General features: G+C 41.0%; 1 protein-coding gene across 3 annotated transcripts in view; it reads right to left on the minus strand.

Annotated features, from left to right (window-relative positions):
* Nucleotides 1-338: 338 nt before the first annotated feature.
* LRP6 (LDL receptor related protein 6) overlaps nt 339-26,039 on the minus strand; it is a 128,679-nt gene continuing 102,978 nt past the window's right edge. Inside the window, exons 12-23 of one of the 3 annotated variants that reach the window (XM_087766679.1) lie at nt 25,136-25,462; nt 21,393-21,595; nt 19,320-19,531; nt 18,937-19,127; nt 14,380-14,589; nt 12,926-13,051; nt 11,328-11,522; nt 9,496-9,606; nt 7,411-7,641; nt 6,029-6,165; nt 4,754-4,851; nt 339-2,954 (exon numbers count right to left, since the gene is read on the minus strand). In XM_087766679.1, coding sequence (XP_087622805.1) covers nt 2,663-2,954; nt 4,754-4,851; nt 6,029-6,165; nt 7,411-7,641; nt 9,496-9,606; nt 11,328-11,522; nt 12,926-13,051; nt 14,380-14,589; nt 18,937-19,127; nt 19,320-19,531; nt 21,393-21,595; nt 25,136-25,462 — 2,333 coding nt within the window. In that variant the 3' untranslated portion in view covers nt 339-2,662. Of the gene's footprint in view, nt 2,955-4,753; nt 4,852-6,028; nt 6,166-7,410; nt 7,642-9,495; nt 9,607-11,327; nt 11,565-12,925; nt 13,052-14,379; nt 14,590-18,936; nt 19,128-19,319; nt 19,532-21,392; nt 21,596-25,135; nt 25,463-26,039 lie in introns of all 3 variants that reach the window. The other 2 variants (XM_087766678.1, XM_087766680.1) reach the window with 2 other exon arrangements.

The following is a 26,039-nucleotide window of genomic DNA, read 5'->3' on the forward strand; positions in this document are numbered from 1 at the left end:
AGTCCCCTCCAAGAGGAAGCCTCAGTGAGACAGTCCAACCACACCAGAAAGAGGATACCACTCCTTAAGCTCAACCACCTTAGAGTTTTTCAAACAGAAATTGGCACACTGAAAAAAGTATTTTGCAAGAAGAGACCATTGCCATCGCAGTACAAGCACTTGGACTGAGATACAACAATGCAATATTCTTCTGAGTTCATTAGTGCAAGTTTCCACATGTGAACCCCACAGGGAATGCTGCACATGAAAAAATGTAAACAGAGAAGTTTCTATTCTCATCGGCGTGCCAGCCCCAACACGCCCCGCCCCAACACACCCGCCCTCCCCCCTTCATATAAATGGTTTCGAGTTCCCTTATAGTTCATAATACCCTCCTCAACATCCATCCTGCTGGAGAACACAAGCAAGCTTCTTCACCAGCAAGGAAGAGCCAGAAGAACAGCTACCACGATTCCTAGATACCTAGAAGGAAGCTGGGCAAAAAAAACCTTAGTATGCCAGATCCAGAGATCAACTGCAGTAGCCTGGAGACTACCAAGGCTTTTTAAAGTTTCCTCAGGTATCTTGGACTACTAGAAAGACCCTTTGTTACAGCTGGAATCCCAGATGCCATGGTTTTCCTTGGAGCTGAAACCAAGTGAGGCTCCAGTACTCCAGATGAGCGGCAGCACTAGCAAGAATTACTTGTCACGAACTCTGTCAACAGCATGACTTAAAGCCCATGCCACTTTTTCAGATTATTTCTCTTTTCGTTGAAACTGGCTGGGAAACAAGCAACAGAGAACAATAAAACCCAAACGGCACCTCTGAAGAGTTGTTGCACCCATACTGTGCCCAAAGGCTAGGAGGCAGAAGCTCCTCGGTACCTTTGTTTTGAGAGAGAGGACTCAGAGGGCCAGTCTTTCAAGGCATCGAGCACATTCAACGTGGATTTGATGTCAACAGAAGGTGCAAATGCATAATGCCATCTAAGATCAGTTATACCGTGAGCTCCACTACAGTCAAAGCAAATTCAAAACACTGCACTGGAGTCAAAGAGGAGTTAATAATATCCTAGGTTGCCCCTCAACCTACACAAATAATGTTTTCACTTGATTATATGCTCTCCCTGTCAAAATCACCATGGTGAGGCTGACAGGAGAAGGGGCTAAATATGATAATATACAAAAATAGAGATGCGAATATAAAATGGTTTGGTTAAGAATATCTTAAAATTTGACATTCACAGCGGTTAATACTAAAGTATTAAACTCACACCACGCAAAAGAGGAGGTATGTCAAAATCATACTGAGAAAAACTGGCTTTACCTAACACAAAGAAATAATGAGCAGTTAATACAGCATGGGAACCCCTTCCAATGATCAAAACATCCTTTTTTTTTTTTATGGACAGTTGCTCCACTGAAAGTTAAATGCTTCCTTAGTAGGAAAAAATAATATATATATTTTTATATATGATTTGTATACTGTGATATCAATATACACTGAAAGTACTGCAAGGATATATTATTCATTTACAGTAAAACTAACAATTCATGGTTAAATTTATAGTTTATAAATATGCTGTCTATATTATATGTGGTATAAAAATATTTGACATTTTGTGGGCACTAGGTCAAAATAAGGTTTTCCTTTTTAAGGGACTAAAAATCATTCAGGTATATGCATATTACCCTTGTCAATTGTGTGAAAATCGTACTGACCTGGTACAAAACAGAATCCTACCGTGTTGGCAACATGACAAAGGTTATGTATAGCATGATACTCACTGCATGACAAGGCTAATTAGGAGAAAAAAAAAAAAAAAAGAATTTACAGCAGCCCAGTTCTAGCAGTACTTTAAATAAGGACATCGTGATTTAAAGTGACACGGGCAGGAAGAAAGGATGCAGAAGAGATGGGAAAAGCTAAACAGGAGAAAAAAGCAAACTTTAAAATATACCCAACAAAAATCATTGAAATTCCAGAAGCAAAGAGAGAGCTCTAAATGCTCTAGCTTGGTAAATGCATTAAGGAAAAACAGAAGTGTATTAATTTTAAAAAGTGTGTGATTACTTTTCTGGATTCACTGCTACGATTGCTGTATTCCTGTAGAAAACAAAGCCCTTTGTGTAAGGTTAATATCTGTCCTGACTGCGTTTTCAAGTTTAACTTTAGCTGCTGACCCTCCGTAGTTAACATAGAGGTTATTTGGCTACTTCCAAGTATCTATGGTATGCTGCTCTGAGACAGACTTCTTTATTATTAATTACTTCAAACATTTTTGGTATTGACAAACTCCACATCTCACCTCGCTGGACAAGTAACACATCCTGGTCCTTCCATTTCCTTATGTGCTCAGTCACTTCACTGGATTAAGGCATGTTTTTGTGTTCCATTTGCAAAAATAAAAACTTTTTGTACAAATGTCTGGGTTCTTTTATACAAAAATTTTTCTTCTTATGGCACAAGCAGCAGTTGCTGTTTAAGAAAATATATAAATATCTTTTTTTTTTCTTCTGTACAAATATCTTCAGTATTCCTCCACCCCATTTAATAACATTTAACTGTACACTGTCCTACCTCATCCCTCACCGAGAGCTCCCTCCCCCCTCCCCAGTAGAACATCTTGTATTTACACTTTCACAGCGGAGGCAGATAACGGGGCGGGGGGGGCTACCCCTCATGAGGAGTCCGTGCAGGGGGACGGTGGCGGCGGGTAGAGATGGTGAGAGTAGCTCCGCTCCGTGTACGGCGAAGGCGGGCAGCTTTCGTAGTTCTCCTCCGCCGACAGGTACTGGCTGCGTGGAGTGGGTGGCGGGGGGACGGGCTCTGAATCATAGTTCAAGTCACTGGTGTAGCCCTTGGCCGTCGCTGCCGTGACCCTTCGGCTGGGGGCATAGTCACTGTCACAGACATCCGTGCTGCAGGGCGTCGTGGGAGGTGCAAAATGCCGGTAGCTGTAAGGCCTGTAGCTGCAGTGGGGAGATTTATGGGAAAAGCGTCGGAATATAGAAAGACTGTGCATTTTGGGCGATGCATCCACGAACAAGCGAGTGGTGGATAAGCCAGGGTGGAAACAGAGAGCTGGTCAACCTCTCTGCAGTAGATACACAGCATCATGCTCTCCTCTCTCTGACATCACAAACTCGCTAACTCCCCTGCAGAAGGCTCACCTTTGCACTACAGCATCAAATTATAGCAACCAGTTAAAGCGATACTAATTATTCATTATCTACAGGCAACAGGCTCCCTAAGACCTTAGCTGAGGTAGAAAAAGTTGCTACTAAGAGAGTGGGGCTGGAAAGGCACCCGGGAAAAAAATAGCTGTGTTGCAATTGTACAGAGAAGATATTCTATTTCCATTATCCAGTTTATGGATGCTAATTTCCAAGTCCAGAGAGGGAGGTAGACTGAAAATCATCTGGCACATCCATAGCAGTCAGGAGAACTGCCTGCCAAAGCAGTAACCGGGATGGAATTCCCAAATGCTGCTACCACAAAGCATCTTTTAAAATGAGCCCAAGACAGTTTAAAGAAAGCAAATTAGAAAGGGAGCTGGGTGGTAGCTACAATTGCCAGCATCAACATCAGTCATTGGGGGTGGGTGAGAATGCAACTCCTCTATATTCAAGGCAGAACGTTAGGAAAGACAGGAAGATCAGAAGCAGCAAGGCCAGGGCTTATTTTTGGGTGGGGGGGCATTCAGAAAACATTCAACGCTACACTACATCCCTAATACCATTTAAAATACTAAAAGTCACATCGGCTAGCCAGTGATGAGCATGATTCATGCCGGTGCCAAAATTTGGGTTTATTTCATTAGAAAATTACTCATCATTTTAAAAGATTTTTCATATGGCTGCAAGGGACCATTATAATCATCTTGTCTGACCTTCTGCACAACAGAGGCCATATTTTCTGCTAATGGAGAAGAGATGTCTTTTCAGCCCCAGAGACCTCATTATCCAAAAGCCCCCAAAGGCTCTGTGTTAGGGAGGCATTTCTTTCAATAGACAAACACAGCACTCTCTTCTCGTTGACCAGATCTACTAGTGATTTGGGAGGGGAACCTTTACACCCTTGGGTAGTGGGTCTCTCTTTATTTTTCATAACTAGTTATAAAATGGTAATGAACTCTAAATAGCATCTTACAGGGAAGGTGAGAAAGATACAGTCAGGTAAACAGAGATAAAGCTTGTATGCCCATAAATATTAGTCAGAGAAAATAAGCAAAAGGTTATCAACCTTTTTCAGATATTAACCCTTAATATGTCAAATCAGAATTTCTGTGCTTTATCTAGGCTATAGTATTAATGTTACTTCTGACCTACTCGCCTTTATATTGCCAACTTTCCTCCGCGTGGTGTTTGCCTATCATTTCTGATAATTACATAACAAATTATTTATGACAGAAGCCTAAAACAAGGCCGAGTTCATTCCAGGGTAAGTATTTTTGGCTCAAAGTTATCACGGTACCAGGTTTCTTTTGGCATTTAGCTAATTTTGTGATGAGTGCTGTCATTCCGCCTAAAGCAATACACCCGAGAGGAGTACCACTAACCCACTTACTGTACGAGTTACCTCAAACAGTGCTGCACTTATACGCACGCTTCAGTGATGCGATACATGTGAACCCATTTAAGCACCTGTTTTAGTGCTTGCAGAATTAGGGCCTTTGATTGCAATTCTTATGGAGCAGAGGCTGTCTTTATTCTGCATTTTCTACACTAACTGCTTTGATCCTGATGGAAGCTATTGTAATAATAATTACCTGTATGATCTATGAGTGGATGGGCTGTTTGAAGAATAACCAAATTCCATGGTATAATGTGAACGTTCAGTAGCTGGTGATGGTGGTGGGTTCAAAATCTAAGGGGGAAAAAAAGAAAAAAGCCACAGTTTAAAAAAAAAGAGATGAAGGAGAATCAAAAAACCATCAGTTTATAAATTACTTTTTAGTACTGTTTAATAGGAACCATAAGAAGTGCATGCACAGCCCCTCCCAACAAACAGGATTTTTCTTCTGCTTATTTCCCAGTTCTTTAACAGACACTGGAAATGTTGCTTGTTACTATTCCCATAGAAGCTATTACTAAGCTCTTCTCAAAAAACGCTGACTGCTGTTGCTATTTTGACATACCCAGTGCCGAAAAGTAAAGTTGAAGCTAGCTGTTCAATACTAGATTGTCACTAGGGATACCACCGCCCTAGGCAAACCGGCAGATGTCTGCTCCTGCTAGCTGTAGTCCCCAAGTATCATGCTGCTTATAATGTTTGCAACTTGCTGTCCAAGGCAAGCATTTCTTCTCTATGCAGGCATGCTCTTACTGCACAAACAGTATTTTGATTAATTTAAAGATATAACATGATTGGTTGATTCTTGGAACTGAAAACAGACAGTTGAAGATTTCGGCCTGCACTGACCGAGCATGTAACTCTAACACTCGATAGCGGCATGGTGGAGTTAATGCAAGAATAGCTAAAACAACAACTGATGCTAGAAGTAAAGAGACAGGGAGCCCTCTAGGGCTGGTACCAACTTTTATATAGCATCTAATGCAGCACACTACCCATTTGTGACTACAGGAATGCTATGGAGTTGCAAGACACTTGTTTGTTTATTTGTCACTTGCAAGACACATGACAAAACAACCTTAATTTTAATTCCTTGAAAGGTCTATACAGAATCAACCATAGCCTTACCTCCAGAAGCACATGGCAGAGCACGATGAAAAGAGATCGCTCTGCCAGAGCTACTCAGCATTTATAGACATTTTTTCATCTCTCCTGATATTCAGCCTCACATCTTTTTCTGGCACTCAGCTCTCCCACATCTCTTTAAAAGTAATAGAAAATTCCTATACTGTTTTCGTAAAAGACAATCTCCTCTCCCTTCTCTTTCAAAATCACTTACTCCATATTTAAACAAGTTTATTAGGCTAGAAATCTAAAACAAAACATTAATGTGTCAATTAATTATCCTCAGAAAGACACTGGCACTTCTCTGAAAGTTTTTAAAGGTCTATGAATAATAGAATTGACTTACTGGAGGAAAGTAAGTGCCTTTGGTACTTGACGAACTACTGGAAGAGGCTCCAGTGACATGGGCCCTGTCATAGGGTGGCCCGCTGCTCCCTCCCATAATGCTGAGGGAGCTGATCACAGATTTACCTCGAGACATCCCTAAAGAGGAACAAGGATGTACGTCAATATTCCATTCTTTGAAGCAAACAGAGAAAAGCTTAAAAGAATAATCTAGAGGATAACAGCAGTATAAGCACAACTCCTAAAACCAAAATTAATCTTCTTGGTAATAAGAGCAAATTCAGTGCTCCTTGATGGACAGCTGGAACGAAGACTGTCAGGGAATAAACATGTTGGGTTTGTGTATCAGCTACTCAACTGCAGGACTTGCCACTAGGCTATACTAGAGCTGTGTGAAGAGAAACAGATTTCTTTCACTTGAACGGCTAGAAAAGACTTGAGAGAACAGGCATTCAGGCACGATTTCTATGCCTCAGAATAAAACATGAAACTGACTCTGACTACCTCAGCTGAGCAACTGAAATTTGTACGAGAGAAGAGAGGGTTTGTGTTCTTTCATTTCCACACCGTTAAGTGAGCTTTTGCTACTGGACTGAAGCACGCTGGCAGAGAGTCCAAGCAGGAAACGGAGAGGTATGCCACTGTGCTCGAAATAATGGTGAGAATTCTGCTCAAAGACTCTCCTTATGAAATCACGTTATTACAGAAAGCAAAGAAATTTAGTGCATTATTTTAACCCTATAACAGCCTCACAGAACCTCTATGTTCTGGATCCAAAGCCACAAGTTACAGTAGATATTTAATCAATACATACAGAAGCAATGCATATAGATGAAGTGCAACACTGCTGTTAAGTCTCACTTTTTAAACAGCAGTAGCATCATGCACTCGGATTGGCATTGGAAACTTCATCATCAAACGAAATAAGCTGAGACCACAGTTACTGCTGGTCATTACAGACTTTACAAAAAGTTTCACAAGCGTACAAACCCAGTTTACAAATCTAACAAGAATAATTACATAATGTTTAAAGTCCCATGAATATAACTGTGTAACTTTACCCTGTACTGTCATGACACCTTGCGGATGCTATAGTAGTCCAAAAGAGGCTTCTTTAGTAGCAAATAAGAGAACTCCCATGGTACGTGTATCTCTTTGAGCTTATGGTTCTGCTAAGTATCTAAATGCTCGTGAACAGCATAGGTAAAATAGCAGCTCATTATTATAAAGAAGGATGGCGACAAGCCTTGACAGTCCTGGCTTCCAACAGCTTCCAAGAATTATGCGTCTGGAAGGGACATCTCCTGTGCATATGTGCACAGTATCCTCAGCTACAACTATGTGGTGCCAAAGAGCAGGATAAGGGTCACACCATTCACTCACCAGGAAGAGACCCTGACAAAGAGCTTGGGTGAGGCACATAACCAAGAGGTACAGAGGCTGGTCCGTGCACTACGTAATCGTTGGTCATTGTTTCACCATCTCCCTTCATGCGTGGGCACAGCACCCTCTGGCAAATGAAGTACATTGCTCCAACCACAAAAACGGTAAGGATCACACCAATGATGGAGCCTATTGTGTTGTTGGGCTGTGGCGCAGGCTCCTCCGTTGTGTCTAAAGGAAAAAGGAAAATCAGACTGTGTAAGTTAATCTAGCAGCTTCATGTACTAACATCAGTTTTCCTGACATCTTTCCACACAGGAAAAATAAAAGCCGCCTCTTCTGTAGGCAGACAACAGCTTTCAAATTAGTATATGGCAGGAACAAACAGGCACTGGGACCGGTCTGTTTAAAGACTTGTGAATGTCCAGAAGGGCTGCCTGTGCACAAGATGACCTCCGCACATGCAGAGAGGTTTTGGAATCACTAATGCCAGGAAATGAACAGTACATGCATGTGCAGGGGGGTGGATGAACCAGGTCCTGATCTTGCTTCATGCTGACAGGCAGGGCTATCCTTTGAACTGGATAAACAAGATGAACTGGATGACTCCGCATGGCACTGTGCTGGGGACTCCTGTTATGCTGCTTCTTGTCATTGAAGACAATGACAACTACTTTTCATGTTGCACCTCATCACATAAACACCTAGGTTATCACTCAACGTAACAGATTGGCACTCCCTTTTCTCAACCGTGTAACATTCACTTATGCTGAACCGTAGAGGTGATACACCAGTGATGAATTTTGGGGTTGCTGCTGTTTATTAAACTACGTAACCTACTCCACATCTGACCCACACTGATGGTTACAGATATAGCTGAGCATCAGCTTTAGAGGTGCCATCCTTATGAAGAATCTGTAGCTGAAATGATTATTCAACAGTCAAAACGAGTGGCTTTCCCTACAATACCAATTCTAAGCAATGACATTTCTGGGAATAACTGACAACCCCCTGCCTGTGCTTCATGAATTTGACAAGAAAAGCAGACTTTAAAGTATTTTCCTGTTCTAGTCAGTGTTTTACATCTTATCCATTACTGAAAGTCTTTTCCTCAACACATTTTCTTCTCCATGAACACCAAACCTACACTTTAACCAGCTTGTCACAGTCTACAGAGATAAGTAAACAGACTTCTGATCATACTGGAAGAGGGACAGTGACAACTGCAGTCTTACTCTGGGTGGGCTAATTTTCCATCCTCTGTTACAAAACCAGAAAATGTATGAACTATAATAAAGATAACTATACATGTCTGTAATAATGCCACTAATAACTTGGTAGCATGACAGAACAACTCCTATTACTCCTTCTTAAGATCAAGGGTCCAACTCTGGCTTTGCGTTTTCAAGTTAGGTGTGTGTCAACCATGACGTACGGATCTAACACAAGAAGAGATGTCCCTATTTACAATTTCTTTTAAAGCACCAACAGTGAAAATCAACTTTCAAGTTTCAATTTTAAAGGCAGTGGTTTTCTTGCAGAGCCCTGGAGATTTCAAGGTAGGAGATATCACATGTTACAAATCATAAATCAAGCTCAGAATTACATCTTTTCAAGATCCAAAGGAAATTTTAGAAGGTTTACTCTGTAAACAGAGTGGTCGTCTGATTCTAAAAGCACCTGCTATTAATTCTCTGGGTGAGAAAACGATGAAGCAGAGCAGTTATTTATAAAAGCCTCATGCTGCTAGAAAGATTTTTTTTTTTAACACTGCACCAACTCAGCACACTAACAGATTATAGTAAAACAAACCTTTTATTTCTTTTAGGAGTTTAAAAAGGTAAGTGGAAAAATTACTAGCCTGCTCTGCCTCAGAGACTACTCGTTCAGAATACTAGTTATTTTTGTTATTCCTATTCCACCATATCGTGCATTAATTGCATGACAGTAGTTATGAACAGGAGCATTCATTTTGGGAACAATTAATTCAGTCTGGTTGGCAGAATAAAATCTAACTCATAGAGAAGGTAAGAAACAAATTTCGGATGCTGCAATCAAGTCTCTAGTCTCAGGTTTTACACTTACAGCATCCTTGCTCATCTGAGCTGTCACTGCAGTCCAGGTTGTGATCACATTTCTTGCTTTTCCCGATGCACTGCCCACTGGCACAGCGGAACTGATCAGTTAAACAAAGCACTGGAAAGAGAACCCCCACACACACCAAGAGTCAGTATCAAAGACTTCTACTCTTTAAAATGATTAAGAAGACAAGACACCAAAGCATACAATCAGGAGTATCTTGGGAGAGCTTAGCCTGCTGCTAGCTTCATTTCTTGAAGTAGCCAGTGACGCACAAAATCCCTCACGCCAACCACGCAGAAAAAGCGATTCAGTATTCTGTTGAGGATATTGCACAGTGGGTACCTGGTCCTTACTGCCTATTTACAATAAGCACACTACATGATAAAGTAACCTTGACTAAAATAACTCAGAAGCAGAAGGCCACTGAGAACACAGGCACTTATCCCAGGACATGGTTACTGCAAAATTACTGTAAGAATCCCCACCTCTAAGCATTTACTGTAATGTAAGAGAGAAGAATTAAGTTATAAAAAATAAATCTGCCAAACCATAATGATAAAGTTATTTAAGAAAGATAAATGTGGTTTCTCAATGCCCTTGTGCTCTTCCTGTAAACCAGAAAACTCCTTGATCATGGGATAATATATTTCACTTGACATTATGTTTTTAAACTGAAATGAAAGACAGAAGATAAAACTGGAGCTTTGCCAGTACACTCAAAAAATAATCTACCACTTTGGGGAAAAAAGGTACTGCAGGCAAGGTGCTGGCTGCTGTTGTTTACACATATTTTTGCCTCCTGTTTCTCATAAATCCTGAAATTCTTTCTGACTTCAGTTGAATTAAGAAGTTAAAATAAAAGCTTTTCTGATCTGTAATCAGCTTGAATACTCTGAATAACAGGGCCACTTTGAAGGTGATAAACAGCCCCTGCTCTGATATCTGCAGTCACTGGATGGCAACTGGGAAGCTAATGTGCACAACGTATTTTCAGATGTCAGCATCTCATCTGGCTAACAATCACCTTTCATCACACAGGAATTTCTGCATCAGTCTGTATGCTTTTGTTTGAGCTGGAGCACATCTTTTGGAAAGAAATTCAGCCTTGATTCAAAGCCTCTTAGACAGTCTCTTCAAAGAAAAAAAATGTACTGAAAGGATATAGAGAAGAGGCATCCTTTCAAGCTTACAAGTTGTCCCTACAACTCCTCACTACTTGCGCAGTGGGGAAAGGGCGAGTTTGCTCATATTTCACGTTGTACAATGGTGGGGTAGTTCAGATTCCACCAGCATAACCTGCCCTTTCCAAAAAGAAAGGAACCTAATTCTCATTGTGTTGGTAATACTGTAATGATGGCTTAAATACTCTCTTTTGCTGTGCTCTATAGGAAGAAGAGGTCTCCAGATATCTCGTCTGTCTCTCACTCCCACTTACTCACAAAAGCTTAACTTCATTTTCTTCAGGTATTATAAAATAAACAATCCAAAACCTTTACTTGGTACAAGGTACACAAAAAACTATGACAAGGATTTGCTCCACTTTGTAATTCACTCCTGGTTACCAAGTTTTTAGAGCTTACAAACATATCATCTTTTTAATAGTACTTTTCACAAACAGAGCTTAAATCACTGCACAGGAGATCAGTGTTATTTCTGTCTCACAGGTGGAGAAACAAAAGTATGGAGTTGTGAAATAATTTCCCATTCAATAGATCAGTTTAAAAAGTAGCAGAACCTTGGATCCTTCCGAATCCTACTCAGCAATAACTTCGGTATCTATCATAGCGTCCCCATGACAGCTTTATTTTCATCACACTCCGAAAGATCCTCTGTACCTTCACAGTTCTTCTCATCAGAGTTGTCCTGGCAATTTGCTTCTCCATTGCACCGGAGGGCACCGTCTATGCACTGTCCACTTTCACACTGGAACTGGGTGTCTGAGCACACTGGGCAGTTCTTTTCATCACTGTGGTCTTCACACTCAGTGAAACCATCACAGCGCCAGGCCACCGGGATGCAGTCAATCTCACCTGTGAAACAGGTGAACTGCTGAGGGGAGCATGTTGGTGGTTCTTTAAAAATCAAGCAAACAAACAAAAATTAAAAATCCAGGTGAACACACAGCAGATTAGGACAGGTAAGGACAAGAAGAGCTCAGCTGCTTTCATTTATCAAGCAGCTGATAAACGTGCCACATCATAAGGTAACTTCCACCCGCGCTGCCTCCAAAGTAATTTGTGCAGATCTTGAGCCCCGTGTGACTGATGCAGGCTCACATTGATGGAGGCTCATTAGACAAAGAACAAGAGGAACACAGAAACATGCACACTCAAAACACAATTATTTTCTTCCCTTCCCACTTCAGCCTCTTGCACCCTTCTCTTAGTAGGTCTTCAAAAGTCTTCATTTAAAGTCAACACACTTTTCTACTCCCCCTTTCCTGCAACACCACTGCATGGCTCACTTGCTTTTTAATGTTCGACAGTCATTGTATAGAAAATGTTAAAAGGATGTAATGCGCTGCAGATGGATGCACTGTGACTCAATGTCTAGTTATGTGCCCTCGACAGCTCTGTTCAGTCAAAATTCTTTTAAAATGACAAAAAACTGCTCCATCTAGTCAAGTCCTGCTATCTCAACACAGCTGTTAGCTGTTATTTAACATGTACTACAGTAACTGTTAATCTTATGCAGTAAGTAAGTGTGGATTTTCTTTTTCCTTTTTTTAATCCCCCTTCCCTCCCCCCTTTTTGGCCTGGTATTAAACTTGCTCTGAGAAAATATCTGGATTATGTTAGCTCTTGTTCCATTGTGAGACCACACGTCGCCTTGATGGCGAGAAGATTGCATAATAAATCCATTCAGTACGGTGGCACAAAGAGACCCAAGCACCAAAGTGCCTCTCCTCTCCCCCATTTCAACCCCACCCTTGGAGACACCAGGGCATAGGCTACAGTGGCTGTATCACCATGGAGGAGGCAACTTGCCCTTCTGGGACTGCAGTTCAGAAAGACACGCACAAGGGTGAGTTTGAGGAGGACGGCGGAGAAGGATAAAATGGCACAGACATGATGCAATATGGCAGAACATAAGAATCTACCGCTATTTGAAAAAACGAGAACATAGAAAAAAGTAATAAAAATCATACAATTCAAAAATCAAGTTGAAATAATTCAGTGGTCTTAAGTAGAAAGTGTGAACAAAAATCCTTATTCAACAGTCAACTAGTGAATTTATCCTCTTCTCTTACTCCTTCTCAATACTTGCAGATTTAGCTGCGGGTGGAGGCAGAGAGGTAGGCATGTAAAAGCGTATAAGAGCACCTAGTGCACTGTCATATTCTTTCTGCTCAGAAGCCACCCCTAAAGGTGGAGACCCCCCAACCCAGAAGCTGAGAGCTCAGTGACACAGAGCATGGGAAGAAAAGACTTACCTCCACAGGACAGCTCATCCTGCAGCAGAACAAGGTGGACTGGGCAAGAGCAGCGCGTGGTGCCGTCGCCCTTCACGATGCAAATGTGCGAGCAGCCACCATTATCTTGAGAACAAGGATGTTGTCCTGTGATTTTAAAAATAAGAAAGACAGGTACTGACAAGAAATCCCCACCTCCTTTCCGCTCTTTCAGTGATTTCTTTGCGCTCACAGGACTCCCTTCATTACTTCCTTCCCCCTGGGGAGAGCACTACTAAAAACAACTTTGAAAAAGTTGTATTTTGTTGTGTGCATTTCTCTTAACACACATCAATAATTATCACGCACATTGATAACTGTCCATGATCTGAAACACTGCAAGAATCGTGCCATGGGGTCTGCTAAAACAGTAAACAGTAGTCAAATCATTTCGCTTCTTGTGCGAGTTTACAATTAGTTCTTCAGCAAAAATAGTAGCATTAGTAATACCAAAAGATGCCTTGGATTCCATACTTCATTTTCTCTATCAAAGACCATTAAAAAAAGTACACTTTTCTAATTTATGAATTCTGAAGCTTCCACACTGTCTCCAAAACTCAAATTAACATGCTCTAGATAAATATGTCTCTTCATTTTAATGTTTAATAAGGACAACATACTTCTCTTGGAACTCCTGACAGATATACTGAGATTAATAGCAAACAAAACTAGTAGTAGTCTGCACTGATGCTTTAATTAAACATCCCCAGACATTTTTCTACATATTTCTCCAAGGCATGCACCACAGCCTATTAACGAGGCCTATTTCCTCCAGGATGATGGCAGCTCCACTGCTTTAACCATCCAGCTCCCATAGTTTTAAGCGTGTGTGTGTGTGGGGAAAGGCTATATCCCGGTAAACAGAAAACTTTTAAAAGTGCAGCCGTGTTCAACACATCGTTATTTAATACACACTTCCCTTGTGCAATGCGATGTTGCTCTTCTGCCGTTTACTTTCAATATGGATTGCCACCAACAAAAATTGTTCACTTTGCCTTCAAGGCAGGCAGTCCATTGAAACATTTACTGCTAGTAAAAGGCCCTGAGAGCTGTGCTTGTCTAAACAGAGTAAACACCTACTAGTGACTCACTAGTGTGATCCAGAAAACCCTCTACTAGGGATAACAGGATGTTTCCACTGTACAGACACTCAAATGCCAGGTGTCTGTATGAGACTACCAACAAAGTTGTCATCAGCAACAAAACATGATGCTGGGTTTGTGATAGATTTCCAGTCCATTGCCAGCTGCCCAAAGGAAACAAACTTAATTGCACCCTGGCGATGTACAGACACAAAACGATATCAACTTCTGGCCCCTTCGATCTGCACTGATGTCGATCAGTGACAAGGCAAAACAGGCTCGTTTCTCTGCGGCCACTCCTTGCCTCAAGCGCCTCAGGCACTGTTTGCACTTGCAAACAGGGATTGCACTTACTGTATTCCTGAATGTTGAGCTCTTTCACAGCATGGATGTCACTGAGTTGTGCAATACGAGCTTGGACCTTTGTACGTCCTTCTCGACCAGTCATATCAATCTTTTCAATCATCTGCTGTTGCCTGTCAATCCAATACAGCCAGTTTTCAAATACAGTTAGTCCCACAGGCTGCAAGATATTAGAGTCTTCCAAAACGATCCGGTTAGCACCTGCAGAAGGGAAAGAGTGGTTTAGCTCAACTAGAATCAACTGAAATACTACCACATACATTTTCTACACTACTCAGACCACTATTTTCTACTACTTTTATACTACTAGGTAAGCCTACTATAAAAACACAAGCAATCCTGGGTCCTCTGATGCGAGACTGATGCATTTTACAGACAGATGACCAAATATTTTTTTCTGCTTTCATGAAGACGACAGTTTTTTTGCTTCAAATAAATTTACTGTATTTAAGAAGCATCTGGAGTTGGGGGCTCAGCTCTCATAAGCCTATCCAGTCTTTTGTCAATATGATGGGAATTGGTAACTCTTTTCATTCTTCTATCCTTTTTGGAGAGCTTAACTGCTTTGTCTTGGCATATAACAGGGAATAAGAAGATGGATTATTAGCTTGAGTTAACTAATACAAGATAAAATCCAAGTGGAGACAAGGTAGTTAGTACTTTTCACATGAATTATGAAATTAAGGTAAACACTTGACTTCTGACTTCCTCATATTCTTTTCTTTCAACTACATTACTAAGGTTTTCATGCTAAATTGGGAATGCTCCTTTCTTCCTAGTGAAGACTTACTTTTCTCAGTTCCTTTAGCAAGCACCGGTAGCAGCCAAGAGGCTTTAGCCTTACACCTCTGAAGAGTATTTGTTGACTTTTATGCTAGACTACCTGGCATTAAACATAGTCAAGAGCAACTGCCACACTTCATGGTTAACACTCCACATGAACAGAAGACAGTCCACAACTGTTTTAAAGGTATCATTAAAGACTGTCCAAAGACAATGAAGACTTCATAACTCATACACAGAAGGAAAATATGTTATTCAAAACCTGAGAGCTCAAGAGTGAGGTTTTATCCATGCTTCGTTTATTTTACATGACACAACGTGCTCATTAACACTCAAATATTCAGTGAGGTTTATCAGATTCTGAGCATAAAATTACTCACAAACATAAGGAATCTGCTTCAATTTTGAAATGTCAAAACAATATCACACAGTCTAAAATTAGGCCACAGCTTGAAAATTTACATATAAATCCTGGTATTTCAGATATCTGGGCTAACTGCTATGCTTATTTTCTTTTTACTTTTACTACAGCAGACAATAGCTTTGCATATGGTCATCCACAAAACAATTTCCAAGAAGTTTTTATCTTTTGTCCTGTAAAAATATACTAGTACCACTGAATACCACACAAAAATTCTACCATGTCTCTACAATACCCACACAAGATAATGTTATGGGACAAAAGACACATATATTTTATGATTTTATAATCTGAGCAGGTTCTATCCCTCTGTCTTGATTAGTAGCAAAAAATGGGTTTTGGCGTGTTGAGAATTTAATCAACAGTATGTCAGTGATGATGACTTAACAAATTCAGCTACAAAAAGTATACTTATCTGCTTTTCACTTAATGCATACAGAGCTCAGAATTTAACTAACCTTCCAAACATTTAGCAAGTGGTAACATCTAAAGCAGAACATGGAAATTCAAATATTAATTCTCAGCTAGACGGGGCTCTCACCCACCACTTTGGAACAACACCAGCAATGATCTGATTAAGAAAAGGTGTTGATGGATTCTGAAGGAGGCTATACCCAGACTGATGTAGAAATTAATAGACTGAGTGATGTAAGTCAAACTAAATAACTGCAACCGTCTATTAACCCCCATGAACGTGACTCATTGTATAGGGAAAAGGTAAGAAACAGCAACCTGCATCTCAAGGAGCAGAAAAGCTAAGCTGCGAATAGGGGAAAATACAAAGACGACGGGAAGGAATACAGTTAAAACCAAGACCTTGACCTACCCAAAGGGATTCTGTACATGCTCTGCTCTGCCTTGCCCATGTCAATCAGCATGGCATTTTGCAGTATGCTCCTAAAGCTCTGAAGCTTAAATTTTTTACTCCCTTAATGTCTCAATCTTTCTTTTTAATATTTGTGACCAAGTGTAACTGACTATTTCTGACTACATGGAGACACTGAAATCCCTCCTTCCATAAACCAACAATAAAATCCAAAGCTGGCTCATCAGGGTGCTAGTCTCCTTTATTGGGAATGTCAGATGAAAGGAGACGTGATTAAGAGGAGCTTTGTCTCCTGGCATCACCATTCTCTTTCCAGCAATACCTTTTACAAAAAGACTGAAAAACAAACAAATAAATACAAAAATCAGGACACACCCATAGCTCATTCTATTTCCAAAGAAAAATGACTTAATTCCAGAATCATCAGACGTTTCCAAATCACACTAATTATTCTGGAATAGAAGAACTAATTTCCAAATAGTTTCCATGGTAGGGAGCTAATTTCAGTCATCTTTTCATAAAAAAACCCTTAATCATGTGAAGAATCTGGTTAGCTTCAATAGGATCTCCCATTTGGGTAGCATAACTGAGTCCTAACTGCATGCCTGAAGGACAGGGAGGAAGAGAAGGACTGCATCACATAAAAGGCATTCTAGCTCTCCTTCTCTTTATGGGTACTGGCATCTACAGAGTCGACAGAGCAAGAGACTGTGCATGTTTTTAAGAAGCTAACATGCAGAAAAATTACTCTGCCGGTCAAAAGAGCCTATTAATCAGCATTCCTAAGCACAGGAATGCATCTCAGCAGTCAGCAATTTATCGTGGTGATTATAGCAATCTATTTGTGGTGCAAATGCCAAAAAGCAAGAGAGGTTTTGGAATGATTTTTCTTCATATTCTTTGAAAATACGGTGAGCTTTTGCTATACAACATTGGTAATCCAACAGCCGCCTCTTTTAAAAAAAAATGCAGAATCATTAAAACCAGACTAGATTAGAATTTAGACCTATCTCCTCCTCTGGTGTCCTAATTTCTGGCAGATAACAGACATAAAGAGAGAAACAAAGCACCTATGATGTTCTGCTGCTGCCCATCACTTTACTCATGCAGACCCTGGATCTGGGATAGCCTAGAACATACTGGGATACACCATACCACTTCTTTTAAAAAAACAATTCACTAACTCAACTCTATTACTATCTCGCTAAGCCTCAATTCCAATCATCTAGAAAAACTGAAATGTTTTCCCAAACAAAAGCTTATTCTAGCAGCTTAATAAAAGGCTGGAAATCACACTGGTGTCAGTGGGATTACACGCTGCTACTTTGAATGAAGGTATCATGTCATCAGTGAAAGACACTACTACAAACTACCATACTCTCGTTAAGTTTTCAAACTCGCTCACAGATTGCAAAGTGTGTCCTTATTTCCTTACACATGCACTTGTGCTTCCGATAGCAGAATACCCTTCAGGTGAAGTTCAAGAACACGTACTATTCAAACTAAGGATAGACTATCTGCAAAGAAAGGGGAAACTCTGCCACTGCCCCCTCCACTAGCAGCAGAGCGAGGGGGGCATACACCCCATCACCTAACAGAGATGGGTATGTATGTGCTCAGAACGTCCTGGCGCTCCCATCAGCAACATTCAGCCCAGCTCGTAACACAACAAATTACTACCAAAGCCACATGAGACAGGTGAACTGATCCAGCAGCTTGCTGGATCTGGCTAGTAAGTAAGAGATATCTCAGTCTCTCTCACCCAATCTGTGTGATTTTGCCTCTTCTCTTGCTCCAGTTCTGGTTGCTTGCTGGACTCTTGCTGAACCAATTCAGCTTTCCAAACCAACAGAACACTGTTCTCTGCTTCTCTTTTTCTGTATATTGTTGTTAGATTATTGCTTTGCTTATGTGGTTAAGTGAGCTGAATCAGCTCATAAAGGAGGTCAGACAAGCAGCATAACCAACCTTAGGGAGCAGGCAAAGAGAATTCCATAGCTGGAAGATGGAGTTGTTTTGCCTTTTGAGAACAGAGAGATGTTAGATCTGCTCTATCCTTTTCACATCATTTCACCCTAAATGACAGGTACATAAGTGACCTGCCCACCTGCTGCTTTAACTCTGCAGGAAAGATTTTTCTACTAACAGGAAACTTTCCTCTGATTGACAGATTACTGTACCAAAACCAATGCCTTTAAAAACAACCCTCTCCCTCCCCCTTTCCAAAACTGCTGCAATTTATTTGTGAACTGACTTTGGGAAACCACACGAAGGTCCTGCAGTGAGAAACTGAAGTAAATAGCATGCGTAGCAATTAATAATGCAAATCATAGATAGAGGCATGAGACTGTAAAGGCACGCTGCATGAATCACGCACATTCCCTGGCTGGGAATTTAGGGAGCGATTAGAATCACAGCACAGACTGTTTATAGTAGGAAGGAAAAGAAGACACCTTTCTCTGCATTCCCCCACACCCACACCACACAAATGAATCACTGAATTAAAGTGCTACTCTACCTGAAAGGTCACTGCTTTCAATTCTCCGCAGGTCTGAATCAGCCCAGAACAACTTGCCTAGCTGGCTGTCAATAGCTAAGGCTATGGGCTTGCTCAAACCACTGAAAAAAAGGACCTCTCGTTCAGTTCCATCCAATGCTGCTCTCTCAATTTTAGGAGACCTTTCCTGTAGGTTGGTGAAATACATGTATCTGGAATAGGAATGATTAGAGGAAAAAAGTTTATTTGATCTTTCCACATTTTTGCTATATGACTAAGACATCTTAACAAACGTCAAAGATGTTTTTATTCTGACAAACAGAAACCAACCAGCAGCAAGAAAACAATTTAATTCTCAAGACCTTCAGCCTGAATTTCCCCACATCACTATTTCAGCTACATACCCTTTCTCTGGATTCACCACAATGGCCCTGGGCCTATCTTGATCTCCTTTGAGCACCACTCCCATAGGTCTCCCATCCAGGCGTGTCACGTTGATCACATTAGTAGCTTCGCAGGTCCAGTAGATATAGCGGCTGTAGATGTCAATGCTCAGGTCATAAGGCTGCATATCTAGGTTCTGATTGGGAACTGGACTTGTCACAACAGTGAGGCTCTACAAAGGAAAGAAAAACAATCCACAGAAGAGCATTTAATCTGATCCAACACGAGCAATTTTATTTGCTATGGATGCACCACATCAAACTACTGCTCAGCAAAAGGACGCCGCCAAAATACTATCATACAGTAAGGAGACACCCAGGTCCAGTTGCTGCACCAACACCTTTGATCAGATATAGACACTTAGTCCTGATAGTTTGTTGTAATGGCAATCATGTAAGTTTGTTGCAGCTCATAAGACTTAGCAAGTTTGACCAATAAGTCCAAATCGTCTCTAAGTTGAAGATTCAAGGTCAGTGTCCATGTTTCCTCTGCTTTCCTGACAACTCTAAGTTCAGTTTGGATAAACCCAAACCCAGCACATTTAGCACTCTACAACAGAAACACATCACCACTAGTTCCCAAACAGCAGCTGAACGGATAAAAACACAGGCAAAGTAAGGCCCAACAGCACTTGGAATTCTTGCCTCCACCATCGCTGCTGTCACACTTGGGGGACATAACATAAGGATGAATAATAAATGGGAAGGCAACTCTGCCAACAGACAGAAAGGACATCAGCTAGCGTATGACAGTGACTTTAGAGCATTGCCAGCTAACACCTTTCTCCTTCAAAGTTCTTTCCTTCTACTGGTCCAGACCTCTGGAGTTCACATGCCTGCTTTTTTTAATTTATTATTTTTTTAGAAAGAAACTGCATAGTCTCCTTGTAGAGAAAGGTGAACCTAACTGACATCTTTCATGAACTTTTCAAAAAAATCTTAAGAGGATTGATAACTCACAAAACACAGCCTTACATAATCTTTTGGGAAAACTTCATCCTTTTGAGGTGAGCAGCCTCCACCCTCTCAGCCCCAAATTAAACTTCACCATAAAATTTGCCTAACTTTATTTGGCTTGTCACCTCTATGAAAGGGTGTGCCTACAAGTCTTGCATTTGTTTATTCTGCTGAAGCTGGCAAAAACATGGTGTCTTTGACTAGTTTGGGGTGTTAAATTATTTAGATATTCCAAAGTTAAAACCATTGCTAAATTAAGAGTTAAGGTTGAAGGGCGTTTCAGCAGTGCCCAACTACCACCACACCCACCACCAGAAACAACTCTCTCTCTTACAAATTAAACTGAATATAGCACCTCCGTGTTCATCGTAGTCTCCCGCTCCTCCCTCATTCAAAAAAATCAGGAGAAAAAAATCTTTCTAAAATATGAAAATGAATAAGCAGTCATTGCTCACAATTAACCTCACTAAACCTGCATCACCTTTTGCCTTCTACCCTACTCTACTTTTTCTGTATTCCCCAGTCAAATACATTTTCCCAAGCCTGCTACATCTCTTACAGGTCAGTAGTTTCAACCTCCTCGCTCAGTGCCTCGGTGGTTGACAACAATTCTCTTCCTATCCCCACCAGAACCTGGGAGACTTCAGACACAGCTGTGTGCTCACAAACTCCCACCCTCTTCATTTCAGAGTCAATGCCCCTGCACCCTGCTCATCTGCAACTCTTCCTTCTCTCTGACACACTCTGTTTCTCCCAAGACCCTTCCCATCCATGTTTCTCTTCTCTCAAATATGGGTTTCCAACAGTACCCAGCCAAAAGACAGCATTGAGCAAATAATGCACTGTCAACAACAGTATCTTTAAGTTGGCTTTAGTCTTCCATGTTTTATTTCCTGCTGCACCTGCCAGATCACTGGCTGAGGACTCCAGAAACTCCAGATGGCACTTGTTTTGTGAAGTGTCAGCCAGTAATCTACAGGAAGTCCATATATCTAAATTATTCATGTACAATTATTAAGTGCTGGGTGTCTGGCATGCCTTCCTCATCTTTTAGTAATTCTACCACCCGCAGGATACCTGGCTGCCGTCTTCCTGTGCCTTCCGGATGATATTCTGCCGAGAATCAATCCAGTACAGCTGCTTATCCAGGGGGTCATAATCAATGGCTCGAACGTTCCTGAGACTATGGATAGGGAGTATGATATCTGGACTCTGCTGCTCATCTATCACCATGCGATTAATTGCATTCTTCTGACTGAACAACAGAAAGGTTGTAGGAGCTTGATGGGTTAAAAAAAAAAAAAAGGAGGGTGAAAGGGTTACACATGGCAATAATGCTGGACATTTGTATGTTCAGTAATGACAACTACTATATAGAACCAGACAGTATCTATTATGTCTTCTCCCCTGCCAAAAAAAAAAAAAAAAGAATTCAAAACAAAACATAAAAATCCCAACCTCTGATCAGTTTGGAAAGCCTTTCAAATGACCTTTTTACTATAAATGTCTGAACATGGATGTGACAGGCAAAGATAATCTTGCAAGTTGCAGGGCTAATGAACGTGAAGATTTCTGTCAAAATCACCTCAAAGAAGAACAGTCTGCCATGCCTCTCAAGGTACTGTCAGGTTTTTTTCTGAAGGGGTCCCAGGGAAATGTAGCTCTGCTACTCTGAAGTTGAATGTTTTGTCAGTTATGTTTCCACTTGCAGAAGAAGCTGAGCAAAAGCCAGAACTGGTTCCTTAGAGGTCCCAGGGAACAGAGATTGCTATTAGAATGGTTTAGTCCTGTTCCCAAACACCCTCTTTTCTACCTGCACCAGAATGAAACAACTAATTCACAGGAAAATCTTAGATGTGTGCAGGCTGCGTTTTTGGAGAAAAATCTATTCACTCTTCTCAAATGTATATATCTTGCTTATTTCTAAGGTGCTCACCTGGGAATGCAAACCTGTAACCAGAAAAAAATGTGATGTTCTGCTCCAGCTTTCCAGATGCCCAGCAAAACTTTCCTGGACAAATGATTTTTTTCTTATAAATACCATTAAACATGGTATTAAACTAGAAAATAAGACTTCCCCACCCTGTATAGCTCTAGTTTACTAGCTGTATCTTACAGTAAGTGCGCAAGGCATTTAATACATCATTAAAAAGAAATTATCCCTGTATTACGTAACTGGGTCAGAAATCAGAGGAGGTAGTTAAAGCATTTTCCCTTTTGACAGCGTTCTTTTCAATAATGGTCTACCTACAGCTACTGCTGTGCAAGACGGCACAAGAGCCAGCAGCCAGAAACGCAGTTTGCAGCCTCCCTGAAGTTTGTACAATCAATTCTCTATAGCACAAGTCTGGAGAGATTAGCAGTGGGACACTGCACTCATTCAATCCAGCCTGTAAAACAGGTAAGGCAGCACCTTGGAAAGGGGAGGTGGCAAAAGTCTTCCAGAGAAGATCATCACCTTACTTTGTTATTTTAGGCATACGCTTTGAGCATTTATTCTGGCTGCTGGGGAAAGAAAAGAAAAGGAAAAAAAAAAAAAAAAAAAAAGGTGGGGGGGAGTTTCCTTGGTAACTAACACTCAATCCTAACATCCTATAACAATCGGGCCTAATTGCAAGGTATTTTTGCTTTCTGGAAAATCTGTATTTCCCCTCCAAGCGTTTCTCCAATAATTTAAGCCACCTTCTACTTAGCTCTAAACTGTAGAAGAAAGCACAAAAAAAGGCAAAGCAAAGTTTATACTGAATGTGTACAGCAAAATAATAGATTCAGAAAACATCAGTATTCTTACCAAGCAGTTAAGAGAGTAATGGAAAGGGAAAAAAGCTTAAGATAAAACAATGCAGGTAAACATACCATCATAAGCACCTAAAATCCTTTCCACTTTTCCCCAAAGACACCCTCTCACTGTCTAAGATTGCCTGGCTTCCAACTTTGAATTGATGTCTCATTATAAAAAGTAACAGCAGAATTTCCCCCCTTGAGTCCCCACATCTCTGAAACAGCCCCAGTTTCAGAAATCGCTTCCCAGTTTTCATCATTCTCCCTCCCAATAGTCACATATTTTAACTATATTTCTGGCAGGCAAATGGAGTGCAACGAGCACGTCCCCTGTGTAACACTGCCTTCAAACTTCATGACACGTGGTAGATTTGATGAGATACCAGATCTCAGAGCAGCGTGTCCTTCCCGTAATTAAAAGAATCAATGCAAGCATGAGCAGGGTGATCCAGAAGGGAGGAACTGGCCTCTAGACAGGGCTTGGACTAATAATAATGTTCAGGAGTATATAAGCAAGTAAAACAGGCAAGAGAAAGCTAAAACGATTCATGCTCCAATTATAGCGGCCAAGAGAAAAGATTAAATTATGCACAGAGAAGCCTAAGTCTCCAATTACCTACAAATGAGAAGTTGGAAAGTTCCCAGGTTTGAACACTGCAGAAAGAAAACTCCTAATACCTCACGAATGGCCCTGAACTGTACCGCAGGGAAATGGTTCTATTTGCTCACAAAACATTTCCTATATTTTTTCTCCTTGCGTTGTTTCCAAGAGCATTTTCACAAGAAAACATGATCGTTGATAATTTTGCTACTTATTCTCTGCTGAAAGTCAAATTCCTCCACCTACAAAATCACAGTCATCACCAGAGAGGTGCCAGCCATGCCTCTAACTTGCAGGAAGGTGTGAGAGTCTTAGAGTACAAAAATCCAGTTGTTATACAAGCGCCCCTCATAATAAAAAAGGAAAGGAGAAGTACTGGACACACGGGGAGGCAGAAAAGCAGAGTTTTCCAAAGAGCATGATTTTCAAAAAATGCCATGAGATGGCATTTGTGGAACAAGCTGCCCTGCTTTTGGCTTTAAAACAACAGTTGGATCTCTCTACTCATGCATAATGCGGAGGAGATACAATCTGTCTCTCCGTACCATGAATCTCTTCACCCACTGACTAATCTGAATGACACCAGTGGAAATCAGCCATCCAGTGTGGCTGCCAAAATTATGAGAGCTTCACTGGCAGCCAGCTATTGAGAGATGGATAAATTATTTGGTTAGAAACTAATTACACACAGCCTGAGGGGCCTTGTGGTTCGTATTCTGCACAACAATAAAGAAAAATGGGGCTTGGCTGCACTGAGATCAGAAACCTGAAGTGCTGGGGAGGCTGTGGAGCCAAGCCTCTCCTCACTGAGGAAGAAACACTTTTAGGGGCATAAGAGCAGCCCACCTCAGCATCTTATCAGCCAACAAACACAGCTACTATAGAATTACATCTTGACCACCTGAAGGCTACACAAAGTCCAGAATACAGACCAAACTATCACATATCCTTTCTGTCAGGCAAGATTAGAAATAAATAAGTAGATAAATAAGCAAGGAAGCACTTGAGAAGGTTTGACAGACAGAGACAAACCCAAAAGCATTTTGAGCTTTCCTGCTTACACAGATTTAGCTGAGTCACGAAAAAGATTCACTACAGCCACTCTTCTTATTTTAGTGTGGTACTGGTCTGCTGCAAGATTTTTTTTTTTTCTTTCAATATCCTATCTTCTCTGAAAAATTAGCAGGATTTTAGTATTAGAAAGTTATATTTAAATATACTCTGCTTCCTGTGGAGGAAGGAAGGCTAGGGAATCAGAAATTTTTTCAAATACACATTCAGTATTAAAAATAGAAACTAGCATTAACTTGGCCTATCGGCAAAGCGAGCTTCACCATCTCATGTAAAAATAAAACTCTTCTTTCCTCCAAGTACAATGCTTGCATCTGTTACAAAACACATCTGCCTCTCTGTTTGATTTCCGTTCATTACGGCTTACCACTACAGGTCCTGTTGTCAGAGTTCAAGGAATAGTGAGCTGGGCAGCCACAGACAAAACCGCCAACAGGGACTGCTAAGCACAGGTGAGAGCAGTGACCGTTGCTAGAGGCACACTCGTTCCAGCCTGCCTGCCTGGAGGAATGGAAGACCAGGATGTCCATAACATAATCCAAATGCCCTTGGATGATAGTTCGGTTCTGGCCACTGGTCTTGTTGGCTCGTTCAATGCTACGCCGGCTCCAGTCTGTCCAGTAAATGTAATCCTGATACTGAGTCAAGCCGAATGGGTGAGGCAAGTCATCAGCTATAATCTCACGGTCAAGGCCTGTTTTCAAAAAGGAAGGGGGAAAAAAAAAAAAAAAAAAAAAAAGCAGAATTATTTGGGGACAAAAGAGATGCTGTTTAATGCTGTTAGACATGTCCCCTGCACAGAAAGGTTAAAACATAGTTATGTTAAAGTTACTATTTCTTTATTGCAGAAGTAAATTATCACGTGGAAGTCTGAAGTCTTGGAGCCTATCACAGAAATATACTAATCCTGCTTGTGACTCGCAGAACAGAATGTATTTTACCAAAGAAAGAAGCCTCAGTTTTGAAAATAATCAAGGGTCCTCAAAAAGATTCTGTCCTTTCCCTCCTCCCAGAAACAAACAGGATCCCACTGAAGGAGGCAGGATCCTGACACTGTACTCCCACTTCAGGATCTCACATCACGTTTGGGTCTCTGCCCACTGCTTAGAGACAGAATTGTTACGAGCTTAAGAAGATTCTACGTTGTATTATGAGAAAAATTAAATGCACGAGGTTAAACTCATCTGTCTCCAGAACGCTGTAACAGGAAGGAGCAGTCAGAAAGTCAAGGTAGGAAATAGTTAATTGTGTATACCCTGGAAATGTTAAGA

This window comes from Nipponia nippon, unplaced genomic scaffold, assembly GCF_047370975.1.
Source record: "Nipponia nippon isolate SJK-2023a ecotype South Korea unplaced genomic scaffold, ASM4737097v1 scaffold_3, whole genome shotgun sequence".
Classification (NCBI taxonomy): Eukaryota; Metazoa; Chordata; class Aves; order Pelecaniformes; family Threskiornithidae; genus Nipponia; species Nipponia nippon.